General features: G+C 38.9%; 1 protein-coding gene across 2 annotated transcripts in view; it reads right to left on the minus strand.

The window, feature by feature from the left end:
• The window catches only part of PSPC1 (paraspeckle component 1), a 60,244-nt gene extending 40,320 nt beyond the window's left edge, over positions 1-19,924 (minus strand). The window contains exons 1-6 of one of the 2 annotated variants that reach the window (XR_005704481.2): positions 19,436-19,911; positions 17,517-17,818; positions 14,860-14,955; positions 13,651-13,847; positions 9,521-9,605; positions 8,491-8,599 (exon numbers count right to left, since the gene is read on the minus strand). Coding sequence is in view for 1 of the 2 variants with exons in the window: in XM_040090672.1 (XP_039946606.1) it covers positions 8,491-8,599; positions 9,521-9,605; positions 13,651-13,847; positions 14,860-14,955; positions 17,517-17,818; positions 19,436-19,816 (1,170 nt within the window). In the remaining variant the exon portion in view is untranslated. Of the gene's footprint in view, positions 1-8,490; positions 8,600-9,520; positions 9,606-13,650; positions 13,848-14,859; positions 14,956-17,516; positions 17,819-19,435 lie in introns of both variants that reach the window. The other variant, XM_040090672.1, reaches the window with a different exon arrangement.
• Positions 19,925-21,522: the final 1,598 nt, after the last annotated feature.

The following is a 21,522-nucleotide window of genomic DNA, read 5'->3' on the forward strand; positions in this document are numbered from 1 at the left end:
GACAGGCAACAACACTAAGTTAATTTCTAGGTTTTTCTATTTCTATCAGTTTACTGCATCATCACTAATAAAATTTTCTGCTCTGTGAGAGCAACTGAAGCAAAACGCTAGAGACTAAGCAAAAGGTCACAGTAAGGAAAAAAAACCTACTTGGAAGGCACTGGCTTGAGAGAGAGAAACAGACTTTGCTCACACTATGCAACAGACCCATTAACAAGTTCCCTCAAATCCAAAAAAACTACTTATACAGTGTCATGGGTTGGCACAGTTTGGTTTTTAGTTCAGGAGGCATGTGGAGTGTTTTTCCCTGCCAGGACCCTGGAATTGCTGTAGAAAGGACAGGGACCTATCAGAAGGCTAGACTGAGAACGTCAAATGCGACTACGGGAAGTACCCACATAAACCCTGACTTCCTGCAGGTCAGCCCTTTTCCTCCTGGCCAGCTGCACAGGTAACATGGAGTCCGGCCTGCTGCTCCCCTGCCCCTCTGGAGGGGAAGCTGGCCCCGAGGCCTGGCCAAGCTCCATCAGAGAGGCTGCAACTTAACATCAACTACTATGAAACCTCCCCCGAGCCACAGAGCCCCGGAGCAGGGAGGGATCTCTGCTGGGCCCCTGATAACAGCCATGGGCCCGTTTAGGCCGAGGCCACCCCGACTGTCACTGAGGGGTGGGCAGAGCTCACCCCCTTCCTCTGGTGATTCCAGACTGAGAAAGAAAAGAGTGGAAAGAGGAAACCCAGGCCAATGATCTGAGATGCAGCAGTGGAGAGACTGCTGCCAGGGACAGAGATCACACGGCCACTGCAAGCCTGGGCAGATTTATCCCTTTCCTGGTAACATGAAGCTTCTAAGGCCTAACCCTTTTCTGAGAGAGAAGAAAGAGACAGAGTGGATGTAGGAAAGACACTGAGTGAAGTCACTGGAGCAAGAGTGAAAGAACTGATAAGATTATTAGAAAAGAGACTGAGGATGTGAACACTTTTAACCGGACTTCTCTGGGGTAAACTAGGGAGAAATGGACTGTTTCTTGTAACACCTTAATGTTGTTTGGGAAAATGCTGGTTCTAATCAAATTAGAGATCGGTATGATTGAGATTTAAGTGAGAATCCCAAAGCCCCTCGCTTCTGGGGTAAAAGGAGGTCTCAGTCTTTGAGACAAAGATTATTTCAAAGAGAAAGTGATTTGAGGCCCTCAGCTCCTGGGGTAAAAGGAGGTCTCTATGGTTTTTTGAGCTAGGGACGATTTCAGAGATAGAAGAAGAGAATCCTTGTTTTGTACTGGAAGAAGCATTCTTAAACAGTACCCCAGATACGCTGAGAGGCCCACAAGTAGCCAGGGGAAAGGCTGCTAATGGGTGGGACTGCACAATCTGCAAAAATTCTGTGCAGTTGCAGATTTGTGACATCGGAAGCCACTAGACTGTTTTTGTCTTGTGGCAAGTATCTCATGGTACTCTAGAGAGACTCCTCTCCCAAAGTGATGAAAGATTATGTTTAAATGGTGAAACTGACTGAGAACCACAGGTTGTGTCTCTCCGTGTTGTTTTGTAGGAAAGTTAGCAGTTTGTAGGAGGAGAGAAGAGCGTTTTGGCGTTTCATTCTGTTTTGTTTTAGTTTTTTTCCCAACTTTTCTTTTCCATTCTTTTAGTGTGTGTTAATAAAACTATATGTTTATTTTTAAGCTTAAGCCTGCTTTGCTTTTTCCTGATCTTCTCCCACAAAAAAGAGAATAAACACTAAAACCACTGCACTAAATCTGGCAACCAGAATTTAGCAAAAAAACCACTACAACAGAAATCTCACTTATTGCTTCTTGGGTGCTTTCATCTTTCTTTAAACACAGATCCCTTGAGCAAAGACAAACTTTTCTAAGCAGAGGAACTTATTTTGGTTGCAAGTCTCAGTGCCACCAAGCAAGATCTCAGGATTTAGAGAAGTGGATGAGTCCGAAATAGGTATCAAGCAGACAACTGAAACTGAAAATAAGTTTCTTCTTAGTCTGGGTAAATACATGTATAAACTCCAAGTCAAACTTAACTCCAGTAGCTGAGGAAGAAAATAATTAAAATTATTAAGGCAAACATTAATTTTAGCTTCTTCAAATATATACGGCATTTATCAAACACATCGACAAGGAATTTTTCTAAGTTATATATATAATTCCTAAGTATTCTTACTTGTCAGAATGTGAAAAACTGAAGAACTCTATTTGAGTAGCTTAACTTGAATAACTAGATTTTCATTAAATTGTGAGCAGCAACGATTTTCAGAAACAGTAGTAAAATATAGAATACAGACTTATTAAATCCACTCTTGACTACATTTTTCTATTTTTATCTGTAAAACCCAAGAAACAGCAAATGTTAAGCATGCAAATGGAGTATTCTATAAACAACTACAGATGCATTTGAGGTCTTTTTATCAATAATTGAACAAAAATGGCATTTGCTACAGCTGAGGCCTTATGAAACACAGAGACTGACAAAGACTACTGTCATTCTGCCATTGCATAAGCGGCATTTGAAAATTGTTATTTTAGTTTCTAGATCAACAGTCTTACTGAGAGCAAGTAAGGTTATAAACAAAACCAGATAATCTAAAGAATATGGACAGAAAATTCTCCATTACTGTAGAAAAGAACAAATTTGGGAAGGCTTAAAAGCAATACCACAACACCTAAATTCATACTGGAGACTTATGCACATTTGACAGCACATTAAAGTATAAAAATCACTTGTGAATAGTCACTCATTCTATTTGCAAGTTCACATGAAATACACATTAGTATTTTCCAAAGCACTTTGTACAAACATTAGAAGATGACTGCAACAGAACAAAAGATTAGTCTCCGAAATATAACACAAAAATATCACATTGCCTAAATACTCAGTTCACACATACAGAAATATAGTTATAAATGAAATATAATACTGTAACAATTATTTGCTCTGTTACTGAAAAATTACCTTAAGTAGCATCCTTGCCATACATAAAAACATGACCTAGAAAATCAATTATGAACCATGCTAAAATGGCCACAAAATACTCACTACCAAAAGATCTTATTCCACAAACACCTTCATTTAATAAGCACAAAAAGATACCTGAAGTTCTGCATTGATTTTCATGCAATGTCTTTTCATACTAAAAGCAGATACAACAGTTAAATAGTTTTTTTCTACCTAGTAATGTAATTAAAGGCTGAAAATAATTTATTTAGTTGCTGAAAATAATATAAAGTGAATATTTTAAGGCTTGTTAAGGAAGTATTATTCTTGCCCAAAGCAACAAATTTAGTAGCTGAAACACCAAGGAACAGAACATGATTTAAGTGTCTGTCTACTGAGGTATGTCACTTGTGAAAAATAAAAATAATTTAGTGCTACTGCCAAAACCAAGACTGCCCACAAAAACACAAACTGTGTATTTATAGAATGCTTGCTCAAAGGCCTACCCTATGTTGATTTATGCATAGGAAGAAACTTGATCACTGAAGTAAAACCACTGCCAAGAAAAGCAGGAGTATTCTGTCAGGTTGGTGTTTTTTAGTTCTACGTTTAATGATTTGTCTTTTTCCAAGCCAGTTTTACCTTAAAAAGCCTTTAAGGTGTCACACAAGAAATATGTATGCTGGACTGCAGTAAGGATGCTATTCATCTCACCCAATCACGCTCTACGTAAGAGCTTTAATAAAGTAGCAAGAAACCAAAATTTTATTCATACAAACTCACAAAAACTTCACCAACATTACCTTCATTAAGTATACCGGGCTGTCAGGATAAAATAACCAACATCTATTGTTAGAAAACTTACCAAATTTGAAAAGATTCTTAGAAATGTTTCATTAATTTATTTTTGGGCATCTGTCTTAGTTTGAGTTCGGTAGGAAAAAATTCACCATTCAGTGAAAATTCCAACTGCTTACATTAACGGAGCTTTTGAGCATAATGCTCAAAAGAAGATGATATTAAAATACAGTTCTATCCACTTAAAATGGCAAGAAGTGCAAAAATCTAGTCCTGAATTATTGAAGTTTAAGGAAATCTAACTGATAGTTTTGTTCCAAACATGTCTAATGCTTAACCTGCAAGTGAACACAGAAGGGAGGGATAAGACATGCCTCAATAGGGGTCCTAACAGTAAGAAGTGGAAAACTTCATCTATAAACAACTCCGAAGGACCAAACTCTTAGAACAAAAACTATGTTGCAATGTCAGTCTTTTTCATTCCTGAAGCTACAGACTTCATTGCTGTTTCCCGATGAGCTTTTTTTTACTTTCTTGCTCTCATCTGTCCTACAGCTTTTGATCCAAGTCCACTACAATCCCTGCTGTTGAAGCATCTCCACTGCTTTAGTGGCTGACACTTTATGCCGATAATTACTCAACGTACCTGAGAGCAGTGCTTCTGCAAGAAAAACTAAAGGAAAGCAAAACAACGTCGAGAAATAATTCCTGAAAAGACTATGAGATTAAAAACAAAAGTATTTAATATACAAAGTCTTACATGAAAAAACAGCAAGCATTCAGAAATTGAAACTGATGAATTCTCAAGAAACAATCCTTTACACATTCAAAAAGAGATTTTCCATGGAGGAAAATGGGCAAGGACGTCCAAAAATCTCAATTCCGTCTTTAAACTATCAGTAAGAAGAGCTGTAAGTTTTAGGCTGGTACTGCAGCTATTGTTTCACTAAGTACAATACACACCTGACACTATTTCAGTGTTACTACAGAACTAAACCCATGCACACAAAACTAGGACTACAACTCGTAGGTATTTTGATCTCTGTTTTAGACACACAGAAACTATTTTAATACACTAAATCCAAACTGCTAAGTTGGTGACATGAATAAAAGCAGGTCTTAGAACTGAAATTATTTTGTAAAACGGCTCTGATTGAGACTCAACAATGTAAATCCAAGCAAGCCATCCGTAACTGGAAAATAACCACTGCATGTTTGAGTAATTAATGTATTACTGGCACTCAGATGTATTTTCTTTTTAAAAAATATTTGTGCCGTTGCAAAATAAATCACCATCAGCAAGTTCCTCTTTCAGCCAGAAAAATGTATGTAAAAAAAAAAATTAGCAAAATACTACTAGAAAGTGAATTTCCCAATTAAGCTACTGTGAAATCAGAATGCATATAAATTATTGAGCTATAACAACACATTTCAATGGACTTTTAGAAAGAAAGGAAAAAAACCTAACCAAAATGAAAGTGTTTATTAATAATTTATCTAGTAGAGATCAAACAACTAGATTAATGAATTGTTTAGGCACCATCAGGCTGCCAGTTAGATTAACAATCAATGCAATCAAATTTCTAATGTTCATCATCACCAGCAACAAGAATGCTTCACGAAAAGAAATCCTCCCACAGAAAATATTTTTATCATCTGTAACAAAATCAAGTTTTTTGATTGCTACATGCTACCTGCGCTAAACTTGATCACAAGATGTGTTTCAAAAGTAGTTGTATTTTTTAAAAAAATCAAGTTTAATGAGTTAGGGAAAAGACACAGATAGAAACTTACAATGGGAAAGCCTAATACTGCAGCTTTACATGTGAGGGTCCAGTTCTGGTTGCCATTACACTTACCATTTATCTTCCTGTTTTAGACTGACCAGTAAAAAGTGATAGCGTATTAAGTGAAGGAAGCTTACTTTTCAAAGCTTTTAAGAAACAAAAACAAGGATTAGAAACAATTCTTATTGTCCTACAAAATACATTGTTGGCAGAAGACTTTAATATGCTGTAAATATAATGCCAGAGGAGTTTATCAAGACTTGAAACAGTAAAAACTATCCAACAGTATCAAAAAAAAAAAAAAAAAAAGCAGTTCTCACCAAGAGTCAACTTTTTCTCTGAAAATAGAGAATAATTTTCTCAATACATGTACAGTGATAATCTTAGAATAGAAGCAAGTGCAAGATGGAATCTGTTCACAGTAAACAAGTATTAGTAAGAACAAATAAAAACAAATGAGCTGTGTAAGAAATTCTAAGTTGAAATCAGATTTCATGTGTCATTTTGTTATCTCCAGAATAGGTTTACAGTTTTTCTCTGCTGCAAAATGCAAAGGCTTTTTCAATTCCCATTCACACTACATAACAACAGTTATCTAAAAACCATTTTATCACAAGCATCTATAAAATGACAGGCAGCTTAGTCACAGGGCTGCCCTGATTAGAAACTGTTGCTAAAGAAACACATCACCTGCCATTTTGTTTCAAATTTTCCTCTTTTAAAGTTTCAAGAGCATTAGAAGTAAAACCTCAGACATAACCAGAATACGAAAGATTAGTCTAGAAAATACATTTTTTCATGTATTATTGTATATGCCACTTCAATTTCATACAATGTTTAAAAAACAATACCTGTACTCTACAGTCCCTTACATGTAAGTTAAAACACTTTTGGTAGGCCTATTACTGCAAAACTACATCTATATATTTTTGCAGTGTATTAGCTAGGTCCAGATGAACACACAGTTTCAGTAATGCATGAATGGGAAAGCTACACTCTTCCAAAGCAGTCTTCCACCTTTTACCTTTTCCTTCCAAAAAATTTTATGTATAAAAGTCATAAAAATTATGCATAGTGATTGAAGTCTTTTCATTTGACCCACTCTTCTTCCCTTTTTATCCTACATTTTTGCCAAGTCCAGCACATCAACTTCAACAGAGTCTATTCATATAGGGTTTGGAATTTAAAAATGTAGATAAGCAACAAGGAAGGAAAAACTGCAGTAAGCAATTTAAGCAAGGAGACTAAATACTATTATCTCAAGACAGATGTAAGAATAAACCAGTAAAGGCTGTGATGGCCAACATCATCTATTTTTCCCCACTCTAAGCTGCAGATTACAGGCCACAACCTCCTAAAAAGAAATGGAATCTGAGGGAGCTACTGCCGTCCCAAGGGCTGTGGCTCCTCAGCTTCCTATTACTGCAGTTCTCTGCAGCAAGAAGCACGGCTCTCACAGAGGAGTCAGGGGGTTCTGACAAGCAGCTTACAGGTCAGAAAGTCAGGCAACCTCCAAAGATGCTACATTAAGATATTACAGCGATACAAAATCTTACATTTGGCACTACAGAAGTCATCAGTAAGTACTACTTCTAAATTACATCAGACGACTGCTACATGCTAGTTCCCCAATTTATGTTTAATAATATTTGGAACACACTAAAGGACAGTATGAGTTCTGAATTCTTGGTCTTCATTACCCTCAAGAAAAGATGTGCTGGAAACTGTTTTCTTTTAGAGTGAGAATATATGGAAATAAATTACCATCTGCTTTTGGATGCGAGTCCCTCAAAACACAGTGAGCAAAAACAAATTATACCTGCTAGTAAAATCAAAGCAATTATTTTGCTTCCTCCCCATCTTTACTAAAAACACTAAGGGGCAGGTGAGGGGAAAAATGTCCTGCTGAGAACAGGAAATCATTTATTTTCTAACATCTCTCAGGATGTCTCAAAACATACATAATAAATTCTTCACAACCCTACAGAAAATTTCATGGTATAGAATGTAAAGCAGGTTTTTCTTTCACAGGAAGTAGCTGAGAAACCAGCAGTTTATTTTTGATTGATGTACGAAGCTGCATCTGTGAAGGGGAGCACAATCCCCTCCTGAAGACTACAGTTATTTCAATAATGTAAAAGGGCATTGAATTGCTTATTCATTATTTCCCCACTAGGAACAGCTGTAACAGTAAAAGGTATCCTACTCAAGAGAAACAAAAGCATTTGCACCACAGTTTGAACTGATCTGGTCGGTACAAAAAAAGTCATACCCTTTGGGCAAAAAAATTTAGAAGCTGACTCCTCTGACAGCACCATTTTGTTAGTCCTGCAAGGATGAGTCTTCAGAGGCAGAGAACACCTAAATTACTAATAGAAATCATGTACAGATTACAGCAGAGGACAAAATTTCCCTCACTTTTATAATCTTTCAGTCTCCTTTAGTAAAGATTTGGATGTTCTCTTCACCTAGCTTTACACAGGGTCAAAGGGAAGAGTGATTTTAGGCTCCATATGAAATTAACATTGCCCTTTCTGTTTCTGAAAGCTTTCTTATTAAGTTAAGCATAAACCAAAACCAGTAATTCAAACAAGCTTAGCAGCATGAACTGGTTTAAACTGGTTTTAACTGTGCAGAGTAGGGCACATTAGGATGGGTGATTCCTATCACCTCCCACTTAGAAAAATCATTTTACTGAAACACTTCAATTCCCAAATAAAAAAAAATTAGTATCTGAAGACCTTCACTTAAGGGAAGCGTTACATCATCAGCTTGCAGGAAAAATAGCAGTGATGTCATCATGCAAAAGAGTAACTACGCTACTGAATATGTAGCAATTCACTCAGGAGAACTAGGAAACAGCCAACAAGAAAATGGCAGTTCAGTAACTAGTATAAAAATAGTATCATGGAAGACTTTTTTGCAATTTGGACTTTCACCATAGAACTGTACTTACATTGTCCATGAAATTTGGCTTAAATCCTCCCTCCTGCTGTCGTCGTAACTCCTCTTGTTCCCTCTGGCGCAGCATCTCTTCTTCACGACGTCTGTGTTCTTCTTCGTGTCTAGGATATTTTTTAAAATTATGTCAGCTTAGTCTCTTGACCTGTTCAGGCTTGCACTCAGTCTCAGAGGTAAGACCAAGCACATAAATAAGGCTGGTCATTATTTTTACATAATGTAAGGCACTAATCTACTCAACTTGATGAGTTTGAGTACTTTTGAAGTTTTGGTTCATTTGTTTGTTTTTGTTTGTTTTTTTTTTAATTGGAATACAAATAATTTCAATACCAATACATTCTATACCTACTCTTCCAGGCATGTATCAGTAAACAGGTTAAAATATTCCAGTTTTTAAGAAGCCACTATGGATTAAAACATTTCAACAGTGCCAAGTGACACATTTTTAATTCTGAGATGTGTTTGTGCTGTTCTTTTTATCTTATTGACATTTACTGTGATATTTAACACAAAAAGTATAAATCAATATGATGAGACCATGTCTGTTTCCTTAAACTTTAGAAGAGGCATTAAAACAATTATTTGCATTAATCAAATCCTAAAAGAAAAATTCTTTTCAACATACTAGAATATCAAGTGAAAATAACTTCCAAAATCCCATGTCAACTATAAGATTGCAATGCTATGATTCTATACGCAGATCATCTGCACAAACATCCAGAAGCATGTTCCTATCTATTACAACAAAGCTTTGGTGACATTAAAATAAATATGAAACAAAAAAATAGGCTAAGACATTTCTAAGCTATTTAGAAATCTCAGAAATTTACAACAAAACTAGCAGAGCTGAAATAAAGTGAAAAAAAAATCAAGCAACGCTTGAAACCAATCTTTTATATTAGCATTATATTATCAGAAACATCACATATTATGCTTTTGAGAAGCAAGGTTAGTTAACATATCTAAATTCATGCATGCCTATGTTGGCTGCATGCCACACCTCTGCACAGTAGAAGACAAAATACCTCAACTGTATCTGCTTGCGTTTTTGAAGTTCTTGGTTTCGAAGTTCTTCCAAGCGCCTCAATTCTTCCTGACGACGCATGAGATCTAACAGGATTAAAAGCACATTTAAATATTAAAGCTATCAATCAATAATGTGGCAACACAAAAATTGTTACTACTGTCAAATTACAGTTCTAACATTCATTTAAATGAAATTTTCAATGCATTTAACTCATCTCTTCCCATAAATCTAAGTTTAGTACTTGAAAAAACACTGGATCCATGGCTGACAAAATGGGCAAAGCCCCCAGAGCAGGTTACAGAAACAGAAATTTTTTAAGTTCTCAAGAAAAGGAAAAAACACTCTCTCAAAATCTCCCTTAAATCATATCCTGGTTTTACATCTAGGACAGGGCATCAATTTTCTCACAATGCTGTATACTGCTCAAGTCACACCACTAAAACCACGACTATTTATGGACATTTATGCTCTTTGCCACCTACTGCAGACCCCTACATGGCACAACATCAGAAAAAGAAAAATCGAATGAACTTCAAGTGCATGAAGTCTGAACCTCCACGAAGATCTATCATGACTCTGCTTACTGCAACTTACAAATGCCTAGTCTCTTAACTCCACAAAAAAGGCACAGCCATAGCCTCCTAAGAAGCACTTAAAATTCCTTTAAAAAGCAGGGCACAACTCACAGTAATTACTTTTGCTGACCAGTCATATTATTGACTTCTGCCTGGAAATTCATGCTTTCTCCAATGAGTAATAATTTTACCATTTGTTAGAAGCAGGTTTTTTATTTTTTAACTATATAGGATATTGGCCACATGATACTATTTTTAGAAAAGACAAGTAACATTTTACCATACCACCTGTTACATCTTTTATGCTTTAGTTTAACTGTTCTGCATGCTTTCTCTATGCATTTCTTCGTTATACTAATTAAAATATCTTTTTAGTTATGCAAATCAGTTTCCTCAAACTTGCATCAGCATAAATTATTATAACTTCAAATTTAATATCCAAAAGCTACAATAGCCAGTACCTTCTGCCAAAATATAATGTTTTCTTTGTGAACAAATATGATTATCAGATGTTTACTCTCACAACATCTCTGTTGATATTAGAAGTCCTTTTTCAAGCACATCTTACAGGATTGCTTTTCCATTCTCTTCTGCAAAATTAACACATTTCACACTCAAATAGAATAGAACTATATTGAAGATACACTCAAATCATAAAGTCTGAGCGCTGCTTCTTTCCAAATATGCCTGCCATAGAAAGCCTGGCCACTGGTATCCTGATCATTGGGCAGTGTCACAAGCACACTATTTTGGCTTTTAAATAACCTTTAGGTTATTTCAGAGTACAAGTGTACTTCCCTCTTAAAATTAACCTTTAGCTTGCTTCACAGTATTACTGAGATCAAAAACTAACCCTTTCTGTATGCAACACTGGCCACTGTGGGAGAAGATGTTTCCCTTTCAGTTCTTTGTTCTTTCAAATTTATACAGTGTTCCTTATTTCTTGTGCACACAGGCACAGGATTTCCTACTTTCTCTCTACCACTATCATTTACTGTCCTTTATTCTCAAGGTGTAGGACTCCACTTTTCTCAATGTTCTCCTAATTCTTCTCCACAGCATAGTTTATTGCCTTTCCTGAAACAGTTAGTATGCTGAAAGTTCAACATAGCAAATTATGGTTCAGTATCATTTGACAACTGCCAAATATTGGCAGAAAGCCTTGCTAGGCCAGGAGAAAACACAGCTATAGAGGTTCAAACTCTGCACAGGAGCCGTTCACATTAAAAGATCTGTAATGATGGTAATTCCTGACTCACAGACTTTTTCTCTGAACAGAAAAAATCTGCACTAAAGCAGTCATGGTAGGAAAAAAAGAAAGAGAGCATTATTATTAGCCTCTGCACTTTCTTGTGCTTATAAAAGGGCAAGGTTTTCATTTTACCTTCAACCTTCTACATAGCAAAGAGCAGAAGGTGAAGGTGTTCTCTCACCTCAGAAGTTAATCCTACAAGCTGGAATATCAACTCCACAAAGACTTTTAAGCAGTTTTAGCTGCTGATTTTTCAGCTTCTAAAGACGGAAAATAAATGCCAAGTTTCCATACAAATGATAAAATAGCTTCTGGTTAAACTCAGTCACGTTTTCCAGTATTTTCATAATCTATTTAACCGTCGTGAGAGAATATTTACAAGTGTTTGCTGCATACCACCAGTACATAGATCAGAAATACCATGCAATTTACTTACACGTAGGAACATGTATTCTGCTTTACAAATTACTTCTGACTCAGTCTGTCAAAATATGACACTTAAAAATGAAAAATTACACATATCAGAAGAATTAAATCTACCTTCAGAATTAATACCACAGCACAAAAACCAGAGTACTCAAACCAACACGCTCTAGAGTTCCACTCCTACTAGCTCTTGTGGAGCAGTTTCAACACAACCTTCACCTGCTAGAATACATGAACCAGTAAGTTCACCCTTCCTGTCTTCTTTTTAACACAACTAAAACATGACGTTTTGTATTTTATTTCGTATTTCATAATGTCTGCTTCAATACCTCTTTAAATTTGACTTTGTGCACCAGGGATACAAAAGTATTAATTCTAGGTTCTAGTGCCCTAGAAACTTCATTGCAGCTTTCTACAGGATCGTGTGATGCAATCTCATCAATATAATCAATATTCTTGGCGTGGCATGAATGTAGATCCACACATTCTCTTGTTGCTTGTTCAGAGCAACAAGAGAAAACTAATCTTTGAAAATAAATACAAATGAAAAAGCCACTTTATGTTCATGCATGCTAAAGCCAAAGAATTGAGACTACAAAAACAGAAGGAATGCTTACTAATTCCTAGAGCTCTGAAAATTAAATGTTGGCATGTAACTAAGAAGAAACCTTCCTGTCTTCACAAAATTCTAAGTTATCTGGTACCAAAGAGTTACTCTGCTAACCAAACTGTGAGGAGGAAAAAGCCCTCCTCCACCACCAAAAAACCCGTATTTTCTCACTGGAATAGCAGCACCACATGCATTCATGTTTTATATGAATTTTAATGGAAGGAATAATTCTCTCTTTTTTCACATAAAACTAGCATTTAACAAATATTCAAAAAGCAGAATATCTTTTCCCTCATGTTGTCCTTAAAAGAAACCCTAATATCCAAAAACACACCAAGGATGTTTTCCCATGTTTTAGCATCAAGTGCTTTTCTATCTTAATGAAGACCTCACTGTAATCTTGTCCCAGTTTAACTCGCAATTAAGATACGAATTTAAGACCAAGTAATCTCTGATCCTGCCCTCAAGGACAGGCAACAGGTGAATTAATTCAAAGGAAATTGAAAGAGGATGAGTTCGAAACTGGATTATTAGCACTGTTAAATATCAACAATTAGAAAAGCCAACAGTAGATTTATCCAAGCTGTATCTTAAGCACTGAACCATCTCTCCAAATCTCAGTCACGCATCCACACAAAATGACGATGTGTGTCTAACTGCCAAGGAGGGGCTCTACTGTGCATTGTCAGCAGCATTCTTGGATCATACTAACATGGACGCTCCTCACCTCTAATACACACCTGTGCTTACAAGGAAACTTAAAGCTTCAACAGCTTTTCTTGGGAAAAAAACCCCAAGAAATAGCTGGCAGTCATTTCAGGTGCTGCAGCAACCACCTAGCATTTCAAAACAGTTTTCTATGTAATTGCACTCCTTATGCTTTTTATGTTATTACACAGTTATGTTTTTATGTTATTATCTTCTGCATAAGACCTTAAGCTCTGCACAAGACCTTATAAAAACAGCATGGCTCCACAGTGGGAGCACTTGTGCCTATTTAGGAAAAACAGGCTAAGTAAACATTTTCCTGAAGATAAATTGAAGAAAACAGACTTAAACAATCACCTCTTTATCAGATTCTTAATTTCTGCAAATCATCAAGGAATATGTGCACAGGTAAGTATTCCTCCTTTATTCTCAGTTAAATGCATCTAATTAAATGGTGACCGGCAAAATGACCAAGTATACAGCTCAATCTGCTATACAAAAAAAAAAAAAAAAATCTGTAACAACAAATTTAACACTAGTAGATCATCTGGTTTTACCTTGCCTCATCAGCATTAGCTGATGCTCATGTCTAGCTGCTTCCATTTCTGCCTCAAGTTTCTCTTTGGCTTCTCTAATGTTTCTGTCAACCTGTTCACGCTGCTGCTTTTCCATCTCATCAAGAGCCTTCCACCGTGAAGCGTACTCAAACTCAAATGTTCCAGGCTGAGCAAAGCGTGGAGGCTGCTCTCTTTCCCTAATAAAAAATTTGCAGTAAAAATGTACAGAAGGACACATTTAGATCAACAGCTGTAACAGCCAGAGAATGTATAAACAATCACTTCAAGTACAGATCTCACTTCTTATCAACCTGTCAGATGACTACATTCTAAATCAGACAAAGCTTAAATCAGACATTAAGACAAGTAAAAAGACAATTTTCCAAAAACTGCCTAAATAAAATTCAATTTATTTAATTCTAAAATAAAAAATTCTACTGACATCAGTACAAAATACTAAGATGCAACACTAGATTAACCATGTTCAGCCTTCTAAATCAGTCAATTCATTAAACCAGTTACTTAAATAAATATCAATGCTTACTAGACAGCCCAGAATATTAGCCAGAATCTGTAACCATTAAAATGAGCCCGCATTTCCCATTCTAACACTAATATTGTACCTTATAGTGACAAATTTTTAAGAAGTGGTGTTTACAGTCTCCCAAAATAAACATTTTAGATTGAAGCAACATGAATGGCGAGTTATAATATTAAAAATTAGTATTTTCAGCTTAGGAGGCTTCTATCTCATGACTGAGAAGCACTTTCTCATATCATGTTTAGAGTTTTACCTCAACTGTGGAAGCTGCAAAGATTTACATGCCAGGGAGGCTGCAAGCAGTTAAGAGGCTGTTCAGAGAACATAAAGATCTGTGAGTATTCAAAGTCTCTGCAGGATTACACCACATCCCTTCTCCATAAAAGTCTATAGTTTGCTGGCAACAAGCTCCCACTGACTGCAGTGTAGGCCAAGAAACTCTCTACTACAATAAATGCACTGAATGTTAAACCAATGAGCCACATCTGAATTTTACTATGATTAGGAAATTTGGGAAGGCCCTGCTTAATCCTTTGACACAAAACAGCACAACATACAGAAGCACTACTTCCTGCTACACAAACTCAAAAGTAAAAATCAGCATATATTTACAAAGGTAACTAAGTACACAAATCCTGTTTTATAAAAAAAGGTTAAGCACAACTTACTTGTGGTACTGTTGTGTTTTTTGCATTAGCTTCTCAGGGAGTCCATCCTCATCATCAAATTGCTCCATTGGTTCTACAACAACAGGTCGAGGTGTTCTGGAAAACATTTTCAATTTGATAACTGAATCATTAACAAAGAAGTTACAACTTATTTCAGCATTTTGAAAAAACACTCCAGAAAACTACCATGTAATTCCTGTGTCTTGTCTTAAATCACAGAATTTCAATGAATCCCAATCTTAAGATTTACCTTTGGAAAATAATTGTTTCTATGCCCAAATCCAGCTATTCCGCCTAGAAACCACAACTTACTTGACACAGTTCTGTTTGCTTTTTTAAAATACCAAAAACATCTACTAATAATTACAAAATATTTAGGAAGAAACTACCTTTCTGTTTTTATCAGTGAGGCACCACAGAGGCCGTGACCGAACCAGGTAAGCAACAAACCCAAAACAGAGCAGCACAACTTATTCATATTTCTACTGACTTTTACAACTTAGTTTTGCAAGTTACTCTACAATTGAAAACAGCTTGATAATTCAGTATTAACATTACAGTGACAATTAGAAAAACATTTCTGCATAAGTTATTTAAAATCCGTTATCTGAATAACCATATGCTCACAAATCAGAATCCTAATTTATCTCTGAAAACAGGTTCCTCGATATGTAGTAACCAGTGGCAAGCACGAGCCAGTACTGCCAAAGAGAGCAGCGTAAGAACTCTGAATTGTGTAAAAGTTCTTTGCATCAGTCTTGGGAGCAGAGCTTAGAAAACACAGAGCACTAGAGACACGATTTTCAAAACATCAGCACTCATTTATTGTGTTCCTTGCCTTTACTTCACTTGGCAGATCTTCCCCTACTGCCCATGTCCCTCACTAGGAAAAAAAAAAAAAAAAAACAAAAAACCAAAATCAAACCAAACCAATGATCCCCCCAATTATTTTACTCTGGGCATCAAGTTCATATTAAAAAGATGAAGTCCAGAATCACAGAGCACAACTCAGCAACTGTTTGTTCTGATGCCATGTGCATGGCAATTGCTGACAGTTCTGCTATTTAAATGCAATTGAACTAAGGTGGTAACAAGTTATGACATAAAACAACGTTAAAACGCTAATGTTTTGAATGTCTAGTTTTGATACACTTAAACAGGAAGTGAAAGATGTTCTGATCAGGCAAAGAGTTTCCAGTTTAAAGAAGCAAAACCTTAAACTCAGAAGTAAAACATCGAAGCAGATGGCAGCAGATTCACGCTAATTGTCTTTGCAACTGTCCATTAGGGAACATGTCACCTAAGCAAGAAAACGATCGAGTGCTTCTTATTCATTCAGGCCATGGTTAGATGGTCATTTCCATCCAACTGATCTACCCAGCTGGTAAAAAAACAGTACCCCCCCTTCATATCCCAGCTTCTTTTTCCCTGCCACATCTCTCATGCCAAGAACAGCACTCCTCTAACAGTGAACTACATTACTTCCCTTGTTTGGCTCACCACGCTTCCATGCAATTACTAATGCCAAGAAAACCCAGGAAATAATAACAAATTGCTGGCACCTCCCGATAACATACAAGATGTATTCAGACTGAATTTACTATGTAACCATCAAATCAGTTCAGTAGCACACAAGATATGGAGTTTCAGACCCCTTACTCACCTGTCAACTCCTCCTGGCAACATTTTCTCTGCCTTATTCTCTGCTGGACCTGACATTAGCAAGCGCCCTCCTGCGCTTGACCAGACTGCAATGGACCCCCACACAATGAATGCTCTCCTGCTGTTTTTGTAGCAAGCACAAGCAGCTTATGAAGTATCATGATGTTCTCAAGCACATAAAAGAGCAGCACAGCCAGGGCAGGAAAAGAACTCTAAGCTCAATTCAATGACAGCAAGTTTCCATGCTGTGAAACCACAGCCTTATTTTCCCAATGAGAATTAGAAAAACAAAAAATAATCATAAATATGTATCATTTCATGCAGTTTTTAAGAAAGCATTTGAAAATGTCACTTGTGACTATGTGAAGTACAGCAGTTAACAATTCTCTTTGGCAAGTACAGAAATATGAGATGTAAGAGAAGTGCTGCTATTTGCAAGCTTGCCTGTCCTTGAAATAGATTGCTTTCCAAGCATCACTACTACAAACCTCTTCAGAATCTCAATCTTCATTTTAAAACGGCAAGAAAACCCTAGCCTTACAAGCCACAGGTAATTTTTGAGATACAAACACTTTCCTTAGTCTACAGAAATATCAGCAATGTCATGCACTGCTCTGTTAAGAAACAAAGGAATATTATTTTGCCACTTTGTTACTGGGATCAGGAAGAGTGCAACCAATGAAAATGAGGTCTCAACAGAATATGCCTTATTATATAGAGAAGAAAAGTAATATTGCATATGAAGAAGAAAAACCCCAGAATTTTGCTCTCAGACTCTCACATGGCAGTAAGAAATCTTATAAACAGTAAGCAAAGAAAAATGGTTTTCTTAAAATCAAGAGTATTTGTGGTATTAATGCAAAACATTTTAATTTCTAACCCCACAGCTTTCAGAATTTGAAAACAAAATAAGAACTAGGGAATACCATGAATGCAATTTTTGCTCACATCAGGAAGATACAATCACAAATTCCAACAAAAACCTGTGAACTTACGTTGTAAGCAAGAATGCCCCGTCACTGCATCTTTCTAGAGCTTTCCGTGCTGGAGGTTTTGCTGCAAACTCTACAAAACCTTTCCCTGTAGCTCTGCCACGATCATCTACTACAACAACCGCTCTTTCCACTGGCCCGAATTGCGAGAATGCCTGTTCCAGCAGCTCATTGGAAACCACAGGCGACAGATTCTTCACAGTTAAGGCAGCTCCATGGGTAGCAAATCGAATTCGAAGTGGTCTGCTCTTCAAAATAGTACCATCAAGTTCTGCCTTTGCTATTTCAGCCAGGGTCCTAGATTCCTTTATAAAGATACAAAGTATTTTATATCTTTTATTTTCAAAGACAACAAATATCGCTTTTGTGTGTCCCCCCCCCAAAAAAAGTAGCAAAGTTGTTCTCCTTCACTTGAGCATACTGGCACCAGGATCATCCAACTTTTTCCCCCCCCAATCAAAAAAACAAAATAAACCAACAACAAAAAACCCAACAAACAAACCATTTGTCCTCTGATGGAAAAAAAGAAATGCATTCACTACCACTTACGGTTTATTCTCAAAAACAACATAGGCCTAATTTTTTTTTGTTGCACATTAGAGGATTTAAATTCTCATTATGATGATGCTGCTCTATAAAGGTTTTGAGCAGAGTTGAAAACTTGATGCTTTTCACGTTTTACCTATTCAAATGTTTATATTCTGCCTCCCGAGCACCCCGCAGCAGGAAATGATATTCAAACACTGCACTACAGGATCTAAAGTGTTTTGAGTTGGGTTTTTGTTTTGCTTTTAAATAAGTGAAAATATCGCACTTGCTCTGAATGGATAGCCAATTCAAATTTCATCAACAAATGATGAAATTACCTTCTTTGCTCATATATTCATTCGTCTCACATTCATGGGCTTTCTGCACCCACATCCATGAGACACTGTAAATCAACAACTACCTTTTTTCTCACTTCAAAAATCTTCACCAGGTTTGATACCTGCAATCCCTGACATTTAAAGAAATTCTTTATATCCTTCTTCACAGTTCACCTGGCTAGGCAAGCTGTTGGAATATATATATATTCCCTAAACGTAATGGAAAAGGAAAGCTCACATAAAAACTCTATCTAATCTCCATTACACACAAAAAATGAGTAACGGGATGTAAATGTATCTCATTTCCTCCATCAAATTGCTATTTCAGGCCGGGGAATTCTCAGGGTAAAAGATGCATGGCAGAATGCCACAAGTATTTTAAGATGTCAACCAAAAAGGAAAAAAAAAAACACTAATCAGTAAAATATACGGAAAAATCATAATTAGATACCTAAAGCACTCTAAAGCTATTCCCAGAATGATACAAATCGGTGCGTTTTAAACAGAGCGATCGTGAAAACTAATCTCGCACACTAAATTACCGTTTAAATGAATCATAAACTTTTCAGATTATTCCCTTTTTTGCATGCTTAATCAAATACTGTATTACCCCTAAAAATCTAGTCTTATGTGGGCACAAGGAATTTAAACAACCCGCTGTCCGCAACCTTTTCAATTCCGTGATTTTATGTTCTGTGTTCAAGACGTGCGAGCAGCTGTATTTCGAAACAAGCCTGTCCGTGCCTTAAAATTAACCCTTTGAAGCGCCATGGGGTGAGGCGGGGACCGAAACGCCAGGGGCTGGCAGGACGAGTCTGAATGCAGGGGTCTGGCTCGGACCAGATGTAGAGGCGAACAGGGTGGGGGAAGAAGGCAGAAGGGGCGGAGGGACCAACGCTAGCAGCGAGGGGGAAGAGAATGGGAGGCAGATGCTGCCTTTTTTACACCGGCCGAAAAGGAAGGGAAGGGGGCGGGGGGCAAGGGACCGAAGCGTCTTGCTTTCAGACACAGCCTCAGGGTGATGGGGCAGCCGCAGGGGCCCGCCCGGATCCTCACCAGCCGGATGAAGCCGAAGCCACGGTCCCGATTGATGAAAACCTCGCTGGGCTCCCCGTAGCGCTCGAAAAGGCGCTTGAAATCCTCCTCGGTGATATCAGTAGGCAGATTCCCCACGAACAGCCGGCAACGCTGCGTGTAGCTCTTCTCGCCGGGTTTGAGAAAGCTCTTGATATCGATGGTGAACCCAACCTCCTGCTCCTCATCTCTGCCACCTTCTTTGCTCGGCGCCAGAGCCATGGCCGCCGCCGCCTCACTCTCCGCTTCTAGGCCGCGCAATCCTTTCAGGTTGCCGCCGCCGCCACCCCCCACCATGCCCAGCGGCGCCGCCGGGGAGCTGTTTTCGATCCGCACTTGCTTCAAGTTCCTATTCGCGGCCATATCCGCTCCTTCCTCGCGGGTTCTCCCTCGGGGGACGCGGAACCCTGCCGGGCAGCCGCCGCCTCCGACCCTCAGCCAGTTCAAAATGGCGCCGCCGCCAACCCCGGCGAGTTGCGCCGTCCCCGCGAAGCCCCGCCCCGCCCCGGCCCCGCTCCCCCTCACGGCCGCGCCCCCGCCGCCGCTCCCCCTCAGCTCCGGCGCACGGCCGAACCGGCCCCGGGCCCGAGGGGAGCCGTCTTTCCCTCCCTGGAGGCCGCTGCGCGCCCGCGGCTGCGCTGCCGTGTTGTGTTAGAGCACTGGTCTCCTCAGCCCGTCCCCAGGCAGAGGAGCCCCTCGCTGGGGTCGCTCCCGAGGGAATGGCAGCCGCGTGGGATGCTCTGGGGATGTCCGGCCGCTGCGGGAGAGGGAGGCAGGCGTGACACAAGAGACGCTGAAGCTGCGGGGACAGCTAAGGGAGTCACAGAACCACAGAATGGATCAGGCTGGAAAACCTCGAGGTCATCGAGTCCAACCTGTGGCTGAACACCGCCATGTCAAGCAGACCACGACACTGAGTGCCACGTCCAATTCCACCACCACGCTGGGCAGCCCATTCCAATGTCTAATTACCCCTTCTGTGAAAGTTTCTTCCTGATGCCCGGCCTAAACCTGCCCTGATGCAGCTCGAGGCTGTGTCCTCTTGTCCCTATCACTTGTTGCCTGGGAGAAGAGGCCGACCCACCTGGCTACACTCTCAGGCACTTACAGAGAGTGATGGGGTTTCCCCTGAGCCTCCTTTTCTCCAGGCTGAACACCCCCAGCTCCCTCAGCTGCTCCTCACAGACTCGTGCTCCAGACCCTTCCCCAGCTCCGTTGCCCTTCTCTGGACTAGTTTCAGCTGCTCGGCGTCATTCCTTGAATTGAGGGGCCCAAAACCTGACCCAGCACTCGAGGTGCAGCCTCAGCAGTTCCCAATACAGGGGGACGGTCACTGCCCTGCTCCTGCTGGCCACACCTGGCTGCTCCAGGCCTGGAAGGGCCATGTGGGCCATGCTGTGAAGCGTGGGAGAACCTGCAGACAGACAGAGCACAAAAAGCAATCACCGAGGCAGATACAGGAAACAAATCTGTGAGGAGAGGCCTTGCAATGCTGTATCCAGGACAACTACTCACAGAGCGTCAGCTTTCATTGTAGAGGGGGCAACTTTCTTCTGAGAGGTGCGAAGTCAAATATTTCCTTCCTCCGGCATACCTTCTTGTAGCAAAGGCTATGGATCTCCCTCATCTGCAGCACCAGACTGTGGTTTGCTCTCCTGCCAGATTCACAGCTGCTTGATTAGGTTTGTGTGCTTCAACCAGTAGTACAACTAGTGCATGATTTCTCAGAAATTTTTGTTTCATTAATACAACTCTAGCACTGAAAAGGTCCAGACCACCTTATGAGGTCAGTTACTTCAGCTAGTGTGTGGCATATACTGGTCTTCAGAAAAAGCAGTATCAAACATGGCATTCAAGAACAAATTAATTCTACAACAGGTGTGAATGCGTTGCTTTGTCTGTTGCAGAATATTTTAAGTTCCTCTCTCTTGCAAGTTTCTCTCTCTTGTTAAGGTACAACAAAGATACGTCCCTTTCTTCCCATCTCTGAGCTTGTTCAAGGACCTTGAGAAGACACAAGTTCTCAACTTTATCAGTCCATCTCTTTCTGAAGCAGACTTGTGGGTGTA

Source organism: Hirundo rustica, chromosome 2, assembly GCF_015227805.2.
Source record: "Hirundo rustica isolate bHirRus1 chromosome 2, bHirRus1.pri.v3, whole genome shotgun sequence".
In the NCBI taxonomy this organism is placed as follows: Eukaryota; Metazoa; Chordata; class Aves; order Passeriformes; family Hirundinidae; genus Hirundo; species Hirundo rustica.